The sequence below is a fragment of the Hemicordylus capensis genome, chromosome 2, assembly GCF_027244095.1.
Source record: "Hemicordylus capensis ecotype Gifberg chromosome 2, rHemCap1.1.pri, whole genome shotgun sequence".
NCBI lineage: Eukaryota > Metazoa > Chordata > Lepidosauria > Squamata > Cordylidae > Hemicordylus > Hemicordylus capensis.
Genome location: NC_069658.1, coordinates 306,759,781 through 306,774,683, shown reverse-complemented (window position 1 = coordinate 306,774,683; position 14,903 = coordinate 306,759,781). Strand labels below are relative to the sequence as shown.

Below are 14,903 nucleotides of genomic sequence, written 5' to 3'. Positions count from 1 at the left end.
ACCATAATTTGTGGTTAGAAATCTAGTACAAAAAGTACAGAGGAAAAACATATTTGACGTACAAATATTTGTCAGATTAAGTTTATGTATCCTAGAATTAAATTTTCCATTCTTTGTATGAATAATAGACAGCTTTTTTGTGAACATCTATTGTTTCTCTCTCCTATTTTCATTATCCATTTTAATGTAAATATGTCCCTACAGTAATGTAAAAAAGCTCTGTTGTTCAGATAATATGAACAGAATTTAATTATACACAAGTCACATTTTGGTTTCTCAATCGTGTTCTTTTCATTGGATTGGAGAAGCCTGTTGAAGATCATGTCCAATACATTCATGAGTCCCTTGAGAGATGTTACATTTTAGAAGCTGAAACCATCTGTTCAGTTTAATACTATGTACAGGATGTGATCCAGAGGGAAACACACACACGTTCTGGACACACACCTACATTTTCTCAGCGTTACATTTTCAGAAGCTCCTTCCAAATAATCCACAAACTGCTTCTTAAACTCCTCATGAGTTGAGAGTTTTTAAAAGAGAAAATTCCAAGTGTGCACGCACACTCCCCTCCCCACTTATTTTTCCTTTAAAAGAGTTTGTGTCACACCACAAATTATGTCTTGAACTTGGACCCTTTAGAGAGCAATCGGAAGGTTCTGTGGGGGCAACTTCTGAAAATGTAACTGGAAAAATAAATCAGGAGCGTTCAGGAGGTGTAGGGACACATCCCTCTGGCGCATGGCCACAGTATTTAAGGCTGGAAACAGTTGGCAGCTTTTTTTCAGAGAGCAGAAGCTGGTTTAATCTGTAGCATACTCACTCATCTCTCCCCCCGCCCCGCCCTGCCCTGGGTCCTACTCTGGCCAAAAAGGTTTTGCAGACTATCATAGTACCTCCACAACCTGCAGAACCTGTTTGGAATGATATTCAATAGCACTCAGGCCTTTAGTAGAACCATGCTCTGTTGGCAAAAGTTCTGTTCAAGGAACCTTTGCATTAGCAGAACTCTCCTACCACCCATGGGAGGAGCTTCTGTCAATGAAGACTGCTCCACTAAAAATTCTAGATGCCACTTCATACAAACTGCTTTGAGATGAATTTCGTTGAAAATGTGGTGTAATCATCATCACCTGTCAAAGCTCTCATTCAGTTTTAGTATTAATCAGATGAACTGTTCACTCGTGTCATTTCACAACCAATGGTAAAAGTCCTCACATTCAAATTAATATTTATTTACTAAGCATGGAATTGGTAATCTCATCCACAGAACAAGTGTACAACTAAGTACTCTTGCTTAATTTTTTTGTGAATCCAAATGATACTAAAAAAATTATTTTAGCCATCTATTTTCCCCAGTATAAATACACCCCAGTATTAAATGTCTTTTAAATAAATAAATAAATCCACCGATTCCAGTAAAACTTATTTTTAGTACATATGATTAGTATTAAAGATGTGCAATTTGTCCCAAATCGGGACAATTCAAATGATTCAACCTCAAATTGAATCGCCCCTAAAATGAAGGGCCTGATTTGAGGTTGTATCAAATCATACCGATTCGACATGAAACAATTTGGGTGATTTGAGTTGTGGGTGCCATTTTGTCTCCGTGTTTTCACCTTGCTGATTGCTTTTCTGGCATTGGCTACCTATTGATTGGCTTGAGATCTCCTTGCTTCTTGGTTAGCTTGTTGTCATTGAAATCAAGTGTTGGCATGGACTACTGTGCCCCCATTGGCTGGGGGGGGGGAGGGAGCAGGGAGGGAGAGGCCAAAGGAGGGAATTTCAAAATGTATTTGAGGGGCTGCTTGGAGGCAGAGAGACAGAGACCCATTTTGCGCCTCAGAGGAGAAGGATCAGAGAGAGACTGCAGCAGCACTGAGAGGAGAGCAGAGATTGGTGGTGGTAGTCTGGGCCTGCCTGCCTAACGCAGTGAGTGGAGAGGGAGAGAGAGAGAGAGAGAGAGAGAGAGAGAGAGAGAGAGAGAGAGAGAGAGAGAGAGAGAGTCATCTGACTATCTTTTTATCATTTTAATTTGCAGTGCTGCCAGCAACTGCTTTTATTCTTTTTTAAACAGAAGCCTTAGTGGTTTGAACTGGGTGCTGCTTGGAATTTATTTAGTTGTGTGTTGTTTTTTCCTCATTGCTTGTAGCAAGCCCCCTTTAATACCTGGGATGCTGTGATCCCCCCCCCCCATTTTTTTAATTGTACCAACAGCTCCCCAAGCTTTAACTGGGAGATGCTTGGAATTTTAGTTTATTTGGATTTCTTATTATTCTTGGTTGTAGCCAGCCTCCAGTGGCTTTAGTGCCTGGGGTGCTGCAATTATTTTGTATTTATTTTGCAGCCCTGCTGCCACCTTTGCTGCTGTTGTCTGTGTACTGCCTGATTAATTAATTTTTGGGTTTTGTAGGCTGGTGTGTGGTGGTGCCCAGCCTGACAGGCTCCCTCTGTTCCCCTTTTGGGGGGGGGGTGGTTTTTTGGGGGGTGGGGTGGGGATGGCACCCCTCCCCCCTCCCCACAACTTTTGAGTCTTGGTGTCTGTTCAGCCCAGAGTGCCTCCCAGAGCAACACCAGGCAGACTCCAGCTGAAGATGCTAGAGCAGAAATCCACAGATGAAGATGCCAGAAAGTGAGAGAGCCACTCCTCCCCATCTTGGTCAGGTTATTAGAACTTAGAGTTCTTTAAATAGGGCCTAGTTTTGGGAAGGGGGATTAGGTGGGTAGTGGCAGGACTGTAGGACAGGAAGGGTGGGTTTGGGTTGGAGTGGCCACAGTAACCCCCTGCTCTTTGCCCTCCATTCCCTTATATATACATGCCTCATTATTGCTTGGTCCCCTAATCCCCCCCCCTCAATAAAGCCTGCTTTTTATTGGGGGGGGAGATTTAATTTTTGTAGTTTCGTTGTGTGCACTACAATGCTATAGATAGTGCTGTGTGTGGCACAAAGAGCATAATGAGATCACCCTGACCCCACACTCCCTAAAAGGTGCTTTTTCTCTCCCTACACCCGCCCCCCCCCCCCGCATCAGAGTTAGGCTGTACATTTAATAAAAAACTAGAAATGTCTGGGAGGGTGTGAAGCAGAGCCAGGAGCAGATTGCCAGGCAGAGGGAGGGGTGATGCTGCTGATTGTTGTGGCAAACAGCAAGAGGGGCCAACTCCCCAAGTTGTCCCCACTGCTGTGGTGCCATGTAGGCTCACCTTCCAGATGAGCCTGGCCTCATAGAGCAGCTGCCTAGAAGTAGGGGTGTCCTCCCCTGTCAGGAAAAACGTTCTTCTTCCTGTGGCAGTGGAGGAGGAGGTGTTGTCAGCTGCTAGCCCAGCCAGATCACTCTCTGCAAACTCACCCCCCCCCCCATTCTGAGACTAAGGAGGAGCAGGTGAAAGTTATTCCCATTGTTCCTGGACCTTCTCAGCCCCAGATGGAGGTGGCGGCAGTCCCCAGCACAAACCAGCAGCCCCAGTACCACCACAACCAAAATGGTCCTGGACTGAGAGCAGCATGGTATGGGACCACTTTGAACTCTGCCATTGTGCTGATCTTTGACCGTAATAAACTGAACTGAATTGAACTCTGCCATGGTAATCCACACCATGCTGTCTGCATTCACTGCAGGACACAGGTCAGCAGGGGTAAGGACCCCAAGCCTCTTGGGATGAAGGTGATGCTGCAGCACCTGCAATGGCATCACCCAGGGGTCCATGCTCCTGCTGGCAGTAATAGGCCTGGTGTGTCCTTGGTTAGCGGCAAGGCAGCTGCTCCTGCTCCCAAGCAGGGGAAGTTGCCTGCACAGTGGGTGCAGTTGGTGGGCAAGGAGTCCGGTCTCCCAGAGCCTCATCTCATCACCTGGGCCACTGGGGAGATAATAGCTTTGGACAACCAGCCATTTCAGGTGGTGGAGAACACTGACTTCTGCAGGCTGCTCCGACTGCTTGCCTCTGACTACAACATCCCCTTATGCACCACCTTTAGCAGTCGGGTGGTACCCTCCCCATACTGGTCATGCTGGGAGTCTGTGTCAGGGCTGCTGTGCGCAGCAGTGCCTTACACCAGCGTGCACTTCACTATGTTTCTGTGGACCAGTCCCAGTGGGTGGCACGCTGCTTTCCTGTCCCTCACAGCACACTGCTGGGGGTAGGCGAATGAGGGGACATCTGCTGCTGGTGGCGTGACCAGCCCCTCCCATGCAGCAAAGCAAGGTGCTCTGTGCTGCACGTGGAGGTAGTTGACACTGAACACATGGCAGGTAAGTTTCAGCCATGGATCACCAGGTGGGGGAATGGCTGTCCAGGCAGCCAAACCTTTGCCAAGGGTTTATGGTCACCAACAATGTCGTCAACATCACAAAGGCAGCTGAGCAGGGTCAATTTGTGTCCATCTGTTGTGTGGCACACACTATGAACTTGGTCATGCGGGATGCGCTTGGCCCTTTTGGGGTTGTGGCCAGGTGAGACTTCCCTGCTGGAGGCACTGGGTGTCATCTTGATGCTGCCACACCTGCTCTTGTGGAAAGATGCTGCAAGATAGTAGCTTCCTTATACCAGAGCAAAAAGGGTAGGTGGATGCTCAAGGAGAGACAGCTTGCTGGGCCTACCTGAACACCTGATCCCTCAGGATGTTCTGACCTGGTGGAACTCCACCTTTCTCTTGCTCTGGCATGTGCAGGAGCAAGAAATAGCCAGACGCACCCTGGCAAGAAGGTGTGGCTTGGAAGGGTGCGACCAGGTCCTTTTCAAGGTTCTCTTGACACTCAAGCCCACGAACAGCTTGTGTGCAGTGGCAGCAGTGCTAAGCCAGGCTTTGCTCGCCACTCTTCTCCTCGAGAGAATGATGGGTGTACTCCAGACTTTGCTGACCACTTGGGAAGCAATCACCTTGGCAAGTCATCTGAGGACTGGAGTGGTGGATCAGCCAGGGTTGGGTGGTCACCATACCCTTGGATGCATCAGCAACACATGTTTTTCCTGTTTATGTAATCCAAGGATGAACGGCAAAGTTGTCACTTCGCCAAACTGCCCAGGTGGGAGGACATCCTGACTGAAGATGTTAGGCAAGCAGAGGAGAGGAGGCTGGGGCACAACCAGGAGGAGAGTGCTGGAGTGCCTACTGCTAGTTTGCATCCCACCTCTAGCAGCACCACCACCGCTTGCCAGTCCAGCAGCATGATGTCCCTGGCAGCGCCAAGTGAGCCGGCAGTTCTGCCTCCGCGTTTCACCCAGTGGTTCATGGAGCGTTTCCTTGGCTCCTTGCCAGGGGTACAGGAGGAGCTCACTGAGCCCTGCAGCAGTACTGAGCAGTGTGTATTACAGTACCTGCAGGAGACAGTGGCAGGCTGGGAGACAGAGCCAATCCAGTTTTGAGCTACGTGTTGTCAAGTCTGGCCAGACTTGGTGGTGGTTGCTGGACAGTTCCTTTTATGCTTGCCAACCAGTGTCCAGAGCAAGAGGGTGTTCTCCATGGCTGGGAGCATGGTGACACCCCATAGAGAATGCTTGGATGCTGACATGGTGGAGAGGTTGGGCTCCCTGAAGGACAACCTCTCTCTGTTCGGCTATCCTGAGTTGGCCATGGAGAGTGCATGACTCATAGTCATCCCCACCCACTGCAACACCACTGGCAGCTCACCCAACCCTGGCCAACCCCAAAACCAGATGTGTCACAGTCTGCCCATTAATGCTGCTGACACACACAAATGTACACACACACCACTGCCATGGCTGATAATGAGTGTCCTGATGGGTGCCCTGATGATGGGTGCCCTGACCCATGTGTCAGGCTGTCCAGTGAGGGAGAGAAAGGGAAATAGATGTTGTCAGGCAGCAAGCGCTGCCTGAAATGACAGAGGAGAGCTCAACTGTGCTCTCCAGAGCCTCGAGGCCACGCCCCCTTTGCAAGTGACAGAAAGGGGGAAAGAGGCTGTCAGGCAGCAAATGCTGCTTGAAAAGGAGAGCTCACTCGGGGCTCTCCGGAGCACGAGATGTCACTAGAGGGGCCACTGGGCAGGGCCTGACCCAGACCCAGGCCACTGTTCAGCTGGCTCCCCACCTGATTTTGTGGTTTTCTTAGCACTAAGTATAATATGCTTGCTGTGCTATTGTTCGTTGTTAACTATCTGGTTTTGCTGGATCTGAGATTGGATCTGAAGCAGAATTTTGGTGCCTGCATGCCTTCTTGAGTTGTGGTTTGGTATGTTTGTGAGATGGTATTGTGACGAGAAATGGACAGTGGCAGCTCTCTGTATAATATTTCTTGGTGACTGATGTGATGAGCGCCATGTCTGGCCTTGAGATAACTTGTGCTTCACTCACTGCTCTGTTCTGCTCTGAAATCTGCTTTGCAATCTGATCGGTGCTACCTGCCATCCAACCCACCCAACCCACAGAAGAAATGGGGAAAGTGGAGATTTAAAAAAAAATAAATTTAAAAAAAAAAAGACCAGATAAGATTTTAAAAGGATTTTCCCCCCATACAGGTTATGGGGGGAAGGTTTAAAAAAAACTTTTGAAATCGCCCACTTGCCCATTTCTCTTGTGGGTTGGGTGGTAGATAGTACCCATCATGCACTAACACTCAACCCACTTTGGTGTCCTTAGGACCTGCCCATGGGGAACAACTGGATGATTCAAGTTCTTAATTGTTCCCTATGGGCAAATCATGTGAATTATTTTTAGAATTTTGAGTTGATTTGTTCAAATGACCAGCAGTGGCTGGCAGTTTTGACAAACTGATTCAAGTATTTGTGTTTCTATCTGAGCTTGAATCGAATCACAAAAACCTATTTGTGCATGTCTCTAGTTAGTATTATAATCTAGATCTCAAAGCATTTTACACCACTTCTCCTGCAACTCAAGCTGGAATAAACACATATATACTCTAACACAGAAACCTTGCAGAAAACAATTTAAAACCACAATTCAAACCAATGGCACAAAAATAATCTTAGGCCACACTATATCATATCATACATTATTTTAGAGGGAAATACCAGGGACAACGAACTATAGAAGAAAATGTACCAATAAAACAATATCCTATTACTCAACTTTTTGGGTAATAAACTAAAATAGAGGTTGCTCTCCTGGCCGGGGGGGGGGGCAGTTTCAGAAACAAATCAATGCACTCCCTGCCAAAAACTTATAAAATCCTTACATCTATTGCTAGGAAGATTGTAAAATAATTCTGCATCTACATATCTGAAAAGCTGGGGAAATGAAAGCTGTTGCTTCCCATTTTGGAGCCCTTCCAGATTCATGTTGGCATACAAAAAAGAGCAAAGAACTTATCAGAGTTCTGGAATAAAACAACTTGGTGTAAATTACACTGGCAACCAAACAAAGGAACAGAGGCCTATTGGTTGTTTTGCCTAAACACTATTGCGCTTAGAAAGTAAACACATTCTACTGTGTGTGTGTGTGTGTGTGTGTGTGTGTGTGTGTGTGTGTGCACCCACACTCAAGGTATGATATGGAAAACTCTGACAAAGGTTGAAAATTGCATTCCTTCCAAACCAGATAAAACAACTCTTATTGAAAAGGCATAAAGACTTTACCAATGAGAGCTTTATGATTAGTCACAGAGATATGAAAACAAACAGCATTTACTGGAAGGCTACATTAGGATGAATAAGCAAGAACCCTTTACAGACATTACACTGTACATGCATACAAGTGTCAGTACACATGTACATGTTTTTGTGTGAATGACTACATGAATTCATTTAAAAAATGAACCTCAGTATAGACCCCCTCAAATGCAGGGTACACATAGGGAGTGTGCAACTGTACATGCATTGAACGTAACGTACAAATTCATATCTGCATGTGCATACAGATTGTATGTACACTGAACATAACATGTGAATTGGCTTTTTTAAAATACATTTCTTGACTAATTTATATGAGAGAAAAATCAGGATGAGCAGCAGTTAGTCTAAATAAGAGAAAGGCACTGCTTTTCAGTGGTTCTGCTCCTACCTATCAGGTAGATTCCAGATGGAGTCGCCTGGAGATTATTATTCCTCAAAACAAGAGCTATTGTATGGGATCCTGCAGGGCTCCATTCTTTCTCTAATGCTTTTTAACATCCACATTGAACCTCTGGGAGAGATCATCAGGGGATTTGGTGCAGCGTGTTATCAATATGCTGACGACACCTAAATCTATTTCTCCATGTCAACTTCATCAGGAATGGGCCTAACTTCCCTAAAGGCCTGCCTTCAGGCAGTAATGGACTGGATGAGGGAGAACAAAGTGAGGCTGAATCCAAGAAAGATGGAGGTACTCATTGTGGTAGGAACTTAGGAAGTGGTTTAGATCTGCCTGTTCTGGATGGAGTTACACTCACCTAGAAAGAGCAGGTACGTCATCTGGGAGTACTTCTGGACCCATACCTCTCCCTAGTCTCTCAGGCTGAGGCAGTGGCCAGGAGGGCTTTCTATCGGCTCTGGCTGATAGGACAGCTATGTCCATTTCTGGAGATAAAGTAAAGTTGTGCTGTCAAGTTGGTGTCAACTCCTGGTGACCACAAAGCCATGTGGTTTTATTTGGTAGAATACAGGAAGGGATGGCACAGTGGGGAAGTAACCTGCCTAGGGAGCAAGAGGCTGCTGGTTCGAATCCCTGCTGCTATGTTTCTAGACTGTGGGAAACACATATATTGGGCAGCGATATAGGAAGATGCTGAAAGGCATCATCTCATACTATGCAGGAGATGGCAAGGGTAAACTCCTCCTGTATTCTACCAAAGACAACCACATGGCTCTGTGGTCACCAGGAGCTGACAGCAATTTGACAGCAAAACTTTACCTTTACTTACCATTGCCATCTCCCATGCAGTATGAGATTATGTCTTTCAGCATCTTCCTATATTGCTGCGGCCTGATACAGGTGGTTCCCATAGTCTGGGAAACATACCAGCGGGGATTTAAACCAGCAACCTCTTGTTCCCTAGGCAAGTTACTTCCCCTCTGTGCCATTAGGTGGCTCTGGAGATAAACTACCTTAAAACAGTGATGCATTTGCTGGTAACATCCAGACTTGACTACTGCAATGTGCTCTACATTGAGCTGCCTTTGTACGTAGTCAGGAATTTGCAGTTGGCACAGAACACAGCAGCCAGGTTGGTCTCTGGGGTTACCAGAAGAAATCATATAACACCCATTTTAAAAGAACATTGTCTGCCAATACTGGGCAAAATACTAAGTGCTGGTTATTACCTATAAATCCCTCAATTGATCAAATTCATGGACCCACTGCCTATTAAGATCATCTGGGGAGGTCCAGTTGCAATTGCCATTGGCTACAGTCCCGGCCTTTTACAGGGTTGCCCCGGTACTTTGTAACACGCTTCCTAATAAAACTGAAGCCTTCCCTTCTCTGGATTTTTTAAGAAGGACTTGAAAACATACCTTATTTAGTCAGACTTTTAGTTAATAGTTCTAATGTTTTAGAGTTTTTATCTGTTTTTTAAACTGTTTTAATTGTGTTAATATTTTAACTGTTGTTGTTTTAGATTGTAAATCGCCCAGGGTCTTGCATCTGGGACTGTATAGATATGTGTTAGTCAATTAATTAATTAAAGGCTGATAGATTTTGCTCCCCTATGGAATGTGAGAATTATCCAATAAACAGTTAAACATACTTACATCTTACTGATTTCAATTATACTTGTTAGGTCTGTGCATTAATGCAAATGTCAAGATCGGGTCCAACCTGATCTAATCCAACCCCGCAAATGTCAATTGGGGTCCTTTGGACCCTTCGGAATGTTTGGGTCATAATCAGGATTGGAGTCAAGATTGGGATTGGACCGACCTTAATTTTTTTTCCTAAGTAACGGAGATACCCACTTTGCTTGTGTGAATGCATAAAAAATACTGTGCAACCCACAATACATTGTGTTGCTGGGTCTTAAAGCTTTCTGATTAGAGGAGGGAACATTTTAAAAAGACAAGCTGCAAGAGGGAAACACGGCTGCTGCTGCTTTCATCCACCATTCCATAAGGAGTGAAGAGGAGGGCATTGTGTTTGCTGCTCCCAGCCAAGGAGCCCCAGTAAGCAGGGGAGAGGGTGGGGTGAAAGTGGGGGGAAGGCAGGGTAGGAAGGTGTAAGGTGCAATGTTAACACATTGTCAGTGAACACCTTCTTTTTCAACCCCCAATCCCAATCCTTGGGAGAGGCCCAAGTCGACCCTCTCAACATTTTCATTTTCCCTCCAACTGGATCAGATTCAATATTGTGTGCTGTGCACAGGCCTTTTGACTAGTACTGACCTGGAAAGATTCACCAACATTGTCATCAATGTTTGGGGGCAATAGAAAGTACAACAAAAATGTTCAGGCAGGGAGGCCATCAGGGTGTCAGCTTACTTTAGCCTTATTTCTGATTATTTAATTGTGAAAAAGCTATGAAAGCAGCAGTGCTTCATGTGTCACTGCTTTCTTGGTGACTGGCTCCTGTCAGCTGCCATTTTCCCCTCCAGAAATCCCTGGGAGAAGAATTCTCTGAGCACCATCCTACAGTGATTTCTGGGGGAAATGGCACCTGACAGGAGCCAGTCACCAGGAAGAGCACCGATACTTGAAGCTAGGGCTGTGCATCACATTGGGATGATAATCACAACCAGTGCAATGCAGGTTCTTTCATACTATCTGATGAAATAATTGCCCCATATATTGATCCAATTTGATCCAATACAAGGATGCTGAATACTGCATTTGAGAGATAAAGTCCTCTCAGAAGGATGAGATCTGTTTGCTTCTCAGAAACCCTGGCACCTCTGCAATGAAATCAGTGGTATCAAGCCCTAACAGGGGCCCACTACCAACTCTAACAAGGGTCTACCATCCTTGGTAGTTTTAAGCCAATTTCTAGATAGATAGATGGGGAGAGGGGGGAAAGATGGAGATACTTATAGAGATATAGAGATAGATATGGTTTACCATTATATCGTATGGGACAATGCATCATACCAATTCAATGCATTATTCAAGGCTGCAATTTGTATTCAATAATCTCTTGAATCTGATCTGATCCGATCTCTGATTTGTATTCAGCCCACACACACACATACGTTCAAAAATAAAGGATTAAAAAAAAAAAAATGAAGGAAAGCCAATTTCACCACATCCTCCCCACCTTAATTTCCCCCCACCGTATTTTCATGGGAGTTCTCATGGAAGTATCAAAAACTGCCCACCCTCATTTTTCCTGACCAATTGAAGAAAACGTTATTCAGCGAGCACAATTTTTTACCATTTCATGGGAAAACTTCTTCAACTGTGTGATCAAGGATCCTTGAAGTGTGCAAAACAAGTGTAAAGAATGATATAGAGATATGCAAAATCATCATTTAATTAAAGTGAACAACTGATAATATTGAGTAAATTAGCGTACAACTGATAATATTGAATAAATTAGCATACAACTAGCATAACTAGAAGTTTGAATTAGCAGCCAGATTGCACAGAAATGCATTGTCCAGGACTGGAAAACAAAACTGAAAGTTGCAATTATTCTAGTGTGTTTTGCAGATGTGATAGCTATAATATACATAGATTTGCACAAATGAATTTTGCAGACTCTGTCATCATTTACTCATTGGTCCCTTTATACCAATACAGCTTCCATTTAAAATTCCTCAGTGGTACACATCAGTTTTTGTCTACATAAGACTCCATCTCTAATGCCATCTCTAATGCTGTGAGCTATACAGAAGACAAACCTTCCATTTCAGGACATAGAAAGAAGATATTATGAAGCAGTGACATAGAATGGCAATCATTTATTGAGCCCTTTCTCCCATTCGCGTGAGAGGGCTTCAGGGAGGGCAGTGGGGAAGGCAACAAAAGCTTACCTTCTCCACATATGATTGGCTGCCCAGTCTGGGAGGGTCAGGGCACATATATCGTGTGCCCAGATGGTCCGTTGCTTCCCTCGGAAGTGCAGAGGTGTGAGGGTTGGGATGCATCTTCCCAGCCACCACAGCTCCATCAATGCACCACGCAAGTGCACGGTGCAGTTTGGGGATACCACCAGCAATGGACACCTTTAGCACCTGACAGGCACCTGTCAGTGTTGCAGCATTGGCTGAAAGCAGCTGATGCTGACACACAATCAAGTAAATTGAGTTAAGGGAGTGCTTGATCCCTTAACTTCGTTTAAGAGGCAGGTTTCAAAAGAAGGTGAGGCAGCTCGGGCCTGCCAGGATCGGGCTTGATCCTGGCGGTTCTCACACACAACCTAACCCGAGCTGGGCATCGCTAGCCCGGGTTAGGCTGCATGTGAGAACAGCCTCATTGAGTTTATAACAAGATATATTTTTCCTGTTTGGAATCTTCAGAATCACAGAATTGCTGACAGTCTTCTCTTCAACAAACTGCTGCTTCATTATTTGGCAGTATTATTTGCCATCCCTTCTTTATACACAACTGTGATTTGCCAGAAGGGTGCCACAGGTAAACTGCCCTAAGATAAAGAACAGTCACTTTGGTGGAATTCAAACTCCCTCAGCACTGATGTGATATGACTACAGGCAAAGGGCCTTCGACTGATGCATACTATAAGAACATGAGCCAAACATATTATGGGGGGAAAGCACTTTCTCACATTCTAGTTCGACAAACATGGCAGCACAGCAACATTATGGATGAGACTGAGCATAGTTAATTATGCTCACCCAGAACTATGTGCATCCATTTACTCCATAAAAACACACATTTATTTTACATTTTCATGAGATATGCCTACCAACAAAGTTTAATATTGAAACAATGTCAAATTGCATCTGAATATAGAATAAAAATGGTATCTCACCCCTCAAAACAAAACTGGAACTTTGGTTTATAGGAACCGGTTATGCCCATATACCCTCCTCATCATCCTGCGAGCCAGACATTAGAGGATGCATAGACGTGTTAGCATTGGGATGAAAGAAGAAAGGATTAGTTACCTCAGTGCATTTGAAGATACATTGATCTTCACTGCTGAAAGCAAAAGTTACCAAATAAAATGTTCTGAAATTTAAGCAGCAACTCTGTCACAGAACAAGCAACTTAAACAAGAATATAAGGAAACATTCCTTGCGTCCCATTGAACTTTTTGTTAAAAATTGATTGTAAGACTGAACAGATAATGGTTTGTGTAAACCAGGGGTTTCCAACCTGTGGTACTCCAGATGTTGCTGAACTACAACTCCCATCATCCCCAACCATAATAAATTGTAACTGGGGATGATGAGAGTTATAGTTCAACATCTAGAGTACCACAGGTTGAGACTCCCTAGTGTAAACCACACATTCATAGCTATTGAAGAAACAGTATAACAACTTAAGTAAACATATCAGTAATAATAAAATAGAGGTTATTTTTCGGTAACACAAAAATATATGTTAAAAACCTGTTAAGGAATCAGATAATCTACTGAGTCAAGTATAATTTAATTGTCTGTATAGGCAGTCCAATAATCCGTGCCTAAAGTACTGTATTCTGTTGGGAAACAGCATGTCACTATCAACTTTTTCTTATTTCCTCCCCTTATTTCAAATAAGCTCTACTGAAGACGGTTGATATGTTTGCTGGATTGTACATACTAACTATCATGTTTACTATTAACTACAGGAGGACCTCAGTATTCGTGGGGGGTTTGTTCTCTGAAATTACCACACATAACAAAACTGCAAATACTGAATCATTCTGTCAATGGGATTGCAGGGGTTAGATTCCCGGAGGTCACAAAAAAGAGGAAAAACTGTGAAAATGGCCCTAGAAGTGTGGGGGAAAGTGGCCTACTGTGCTTCGCTGTTTGCCAGCAATCCAGCAATATTCCCCAAGAGTCTCCATTTGCCATTTTTTGGGCAAAAAAAATCACTTTTCTTTTCATTTTTTAATTTTTAAATGAGCCACAAAATGGCTCCTGAGCTCAAAATGGTGGCCAGAAATGACCTCCGAGGTCATTTCCAGCCACACCCAATATGAGGATCCATGGCCTTAACCCTACCTCCAGGGTTTTTTGTGTATACCGAGTAGGTATGTGCACACAGGTTCGATAGCAAGTCGGCTCATCATCGGACCAGTTTGGTTTGACAGTTTGGGGTCGAACCCAACCACTCCCTGTTCAGTCTGGTCATTCGGGGGGTTGACAAGCATTTTTTTAAAAAAATCATGACCCAGGCCACGCAGAGGTCCATTGCACATGTGTGATGGCCTCCAAAATGGCTACAACGAGGGTGAAAGGCCCGAAAAGGGCCGAAGAATGTCTGAACAAGGCGATTTCTGGTATGCAGAAGGTTGGTGGGGAGAGAAGAACCTTTGCAGACACCCTCATGGCCTCAGAGAAGCCCCCTGGAGAGGATAAGTTCTAAAATTAAAAAATGTTCATGAACACACACACCTGAACTGAACCGGGGGGGAGGGGTTCGATGGGAGGCAAAACCGAACTGGCCAGGTCGGGGTCCAGTTCAGACTCAAATTGAACTGGGCCAACCAGTTTTGTGCACACCTCTAATATCGAGGTTGGGTGTCAGTTACCCGACTGCAGATATGCGAAACTGCAGATGCTGGATTTGTGAGTAACGAGGTCCACCTGTACCACCATCAAACACATACATGCCATCTTATTCCAAGGTACAATTTAAAAGGTGAGAGATCAGGTAATTAAAAAATGACTGTATTAATTAAATAATTCAAGATTTTTAAGTACTGAAAATTCTGCAGTTGGCTAACCCTGAACTTTATCTTGTGTAATTTACATTGCTGGCACTTAAAGCAATGAAATGCATCATAAGTATTTAAATATTCCATGTACTTGATTATTAAAATATATAATGACAGCATCGCTAATTAATCAAACACTGTCAATGTCTATAATGAACCACTGAGTGATGTTATATAAACAGAT

The 14,903-nt window shown here is 44.4% G+C and overlaps 1 protein-coding gene across 25 annotated transcripts in view; it reads right to left on the bottom strand.

Moving 5' to 3' along the window:
• Window positions 1–14,903, bottom strand: part of ERC2 (ELKS/RAB6-interacting/CAST family member 2) — a 1,070,068-nt gene that overhangs the window by 194,347 nt on the left and 860,818 nt on the right. For 3 of the 25 annotated variants that reach the window (XM_053296292.1, XM_053296290.1, XM_053296293.1), the window contains exon 21: window positions 12,821–12,887. The exons of the other annotated variants lie outside the window; for them this stretch is intronic. In XM_053296292.1, coding sequence (XP_053152267.1) covers window positions 12,861–12,887 — 27 coding nt within the window. In that variant the 3' untranslated portion in view covers window positions 12,821–12,860. The remainder of the gene's footprint in view (window positions 1–12,820; window positions 12,888–14,903) is intronic. 25 annotated transcript variants of the gene reach the window in all.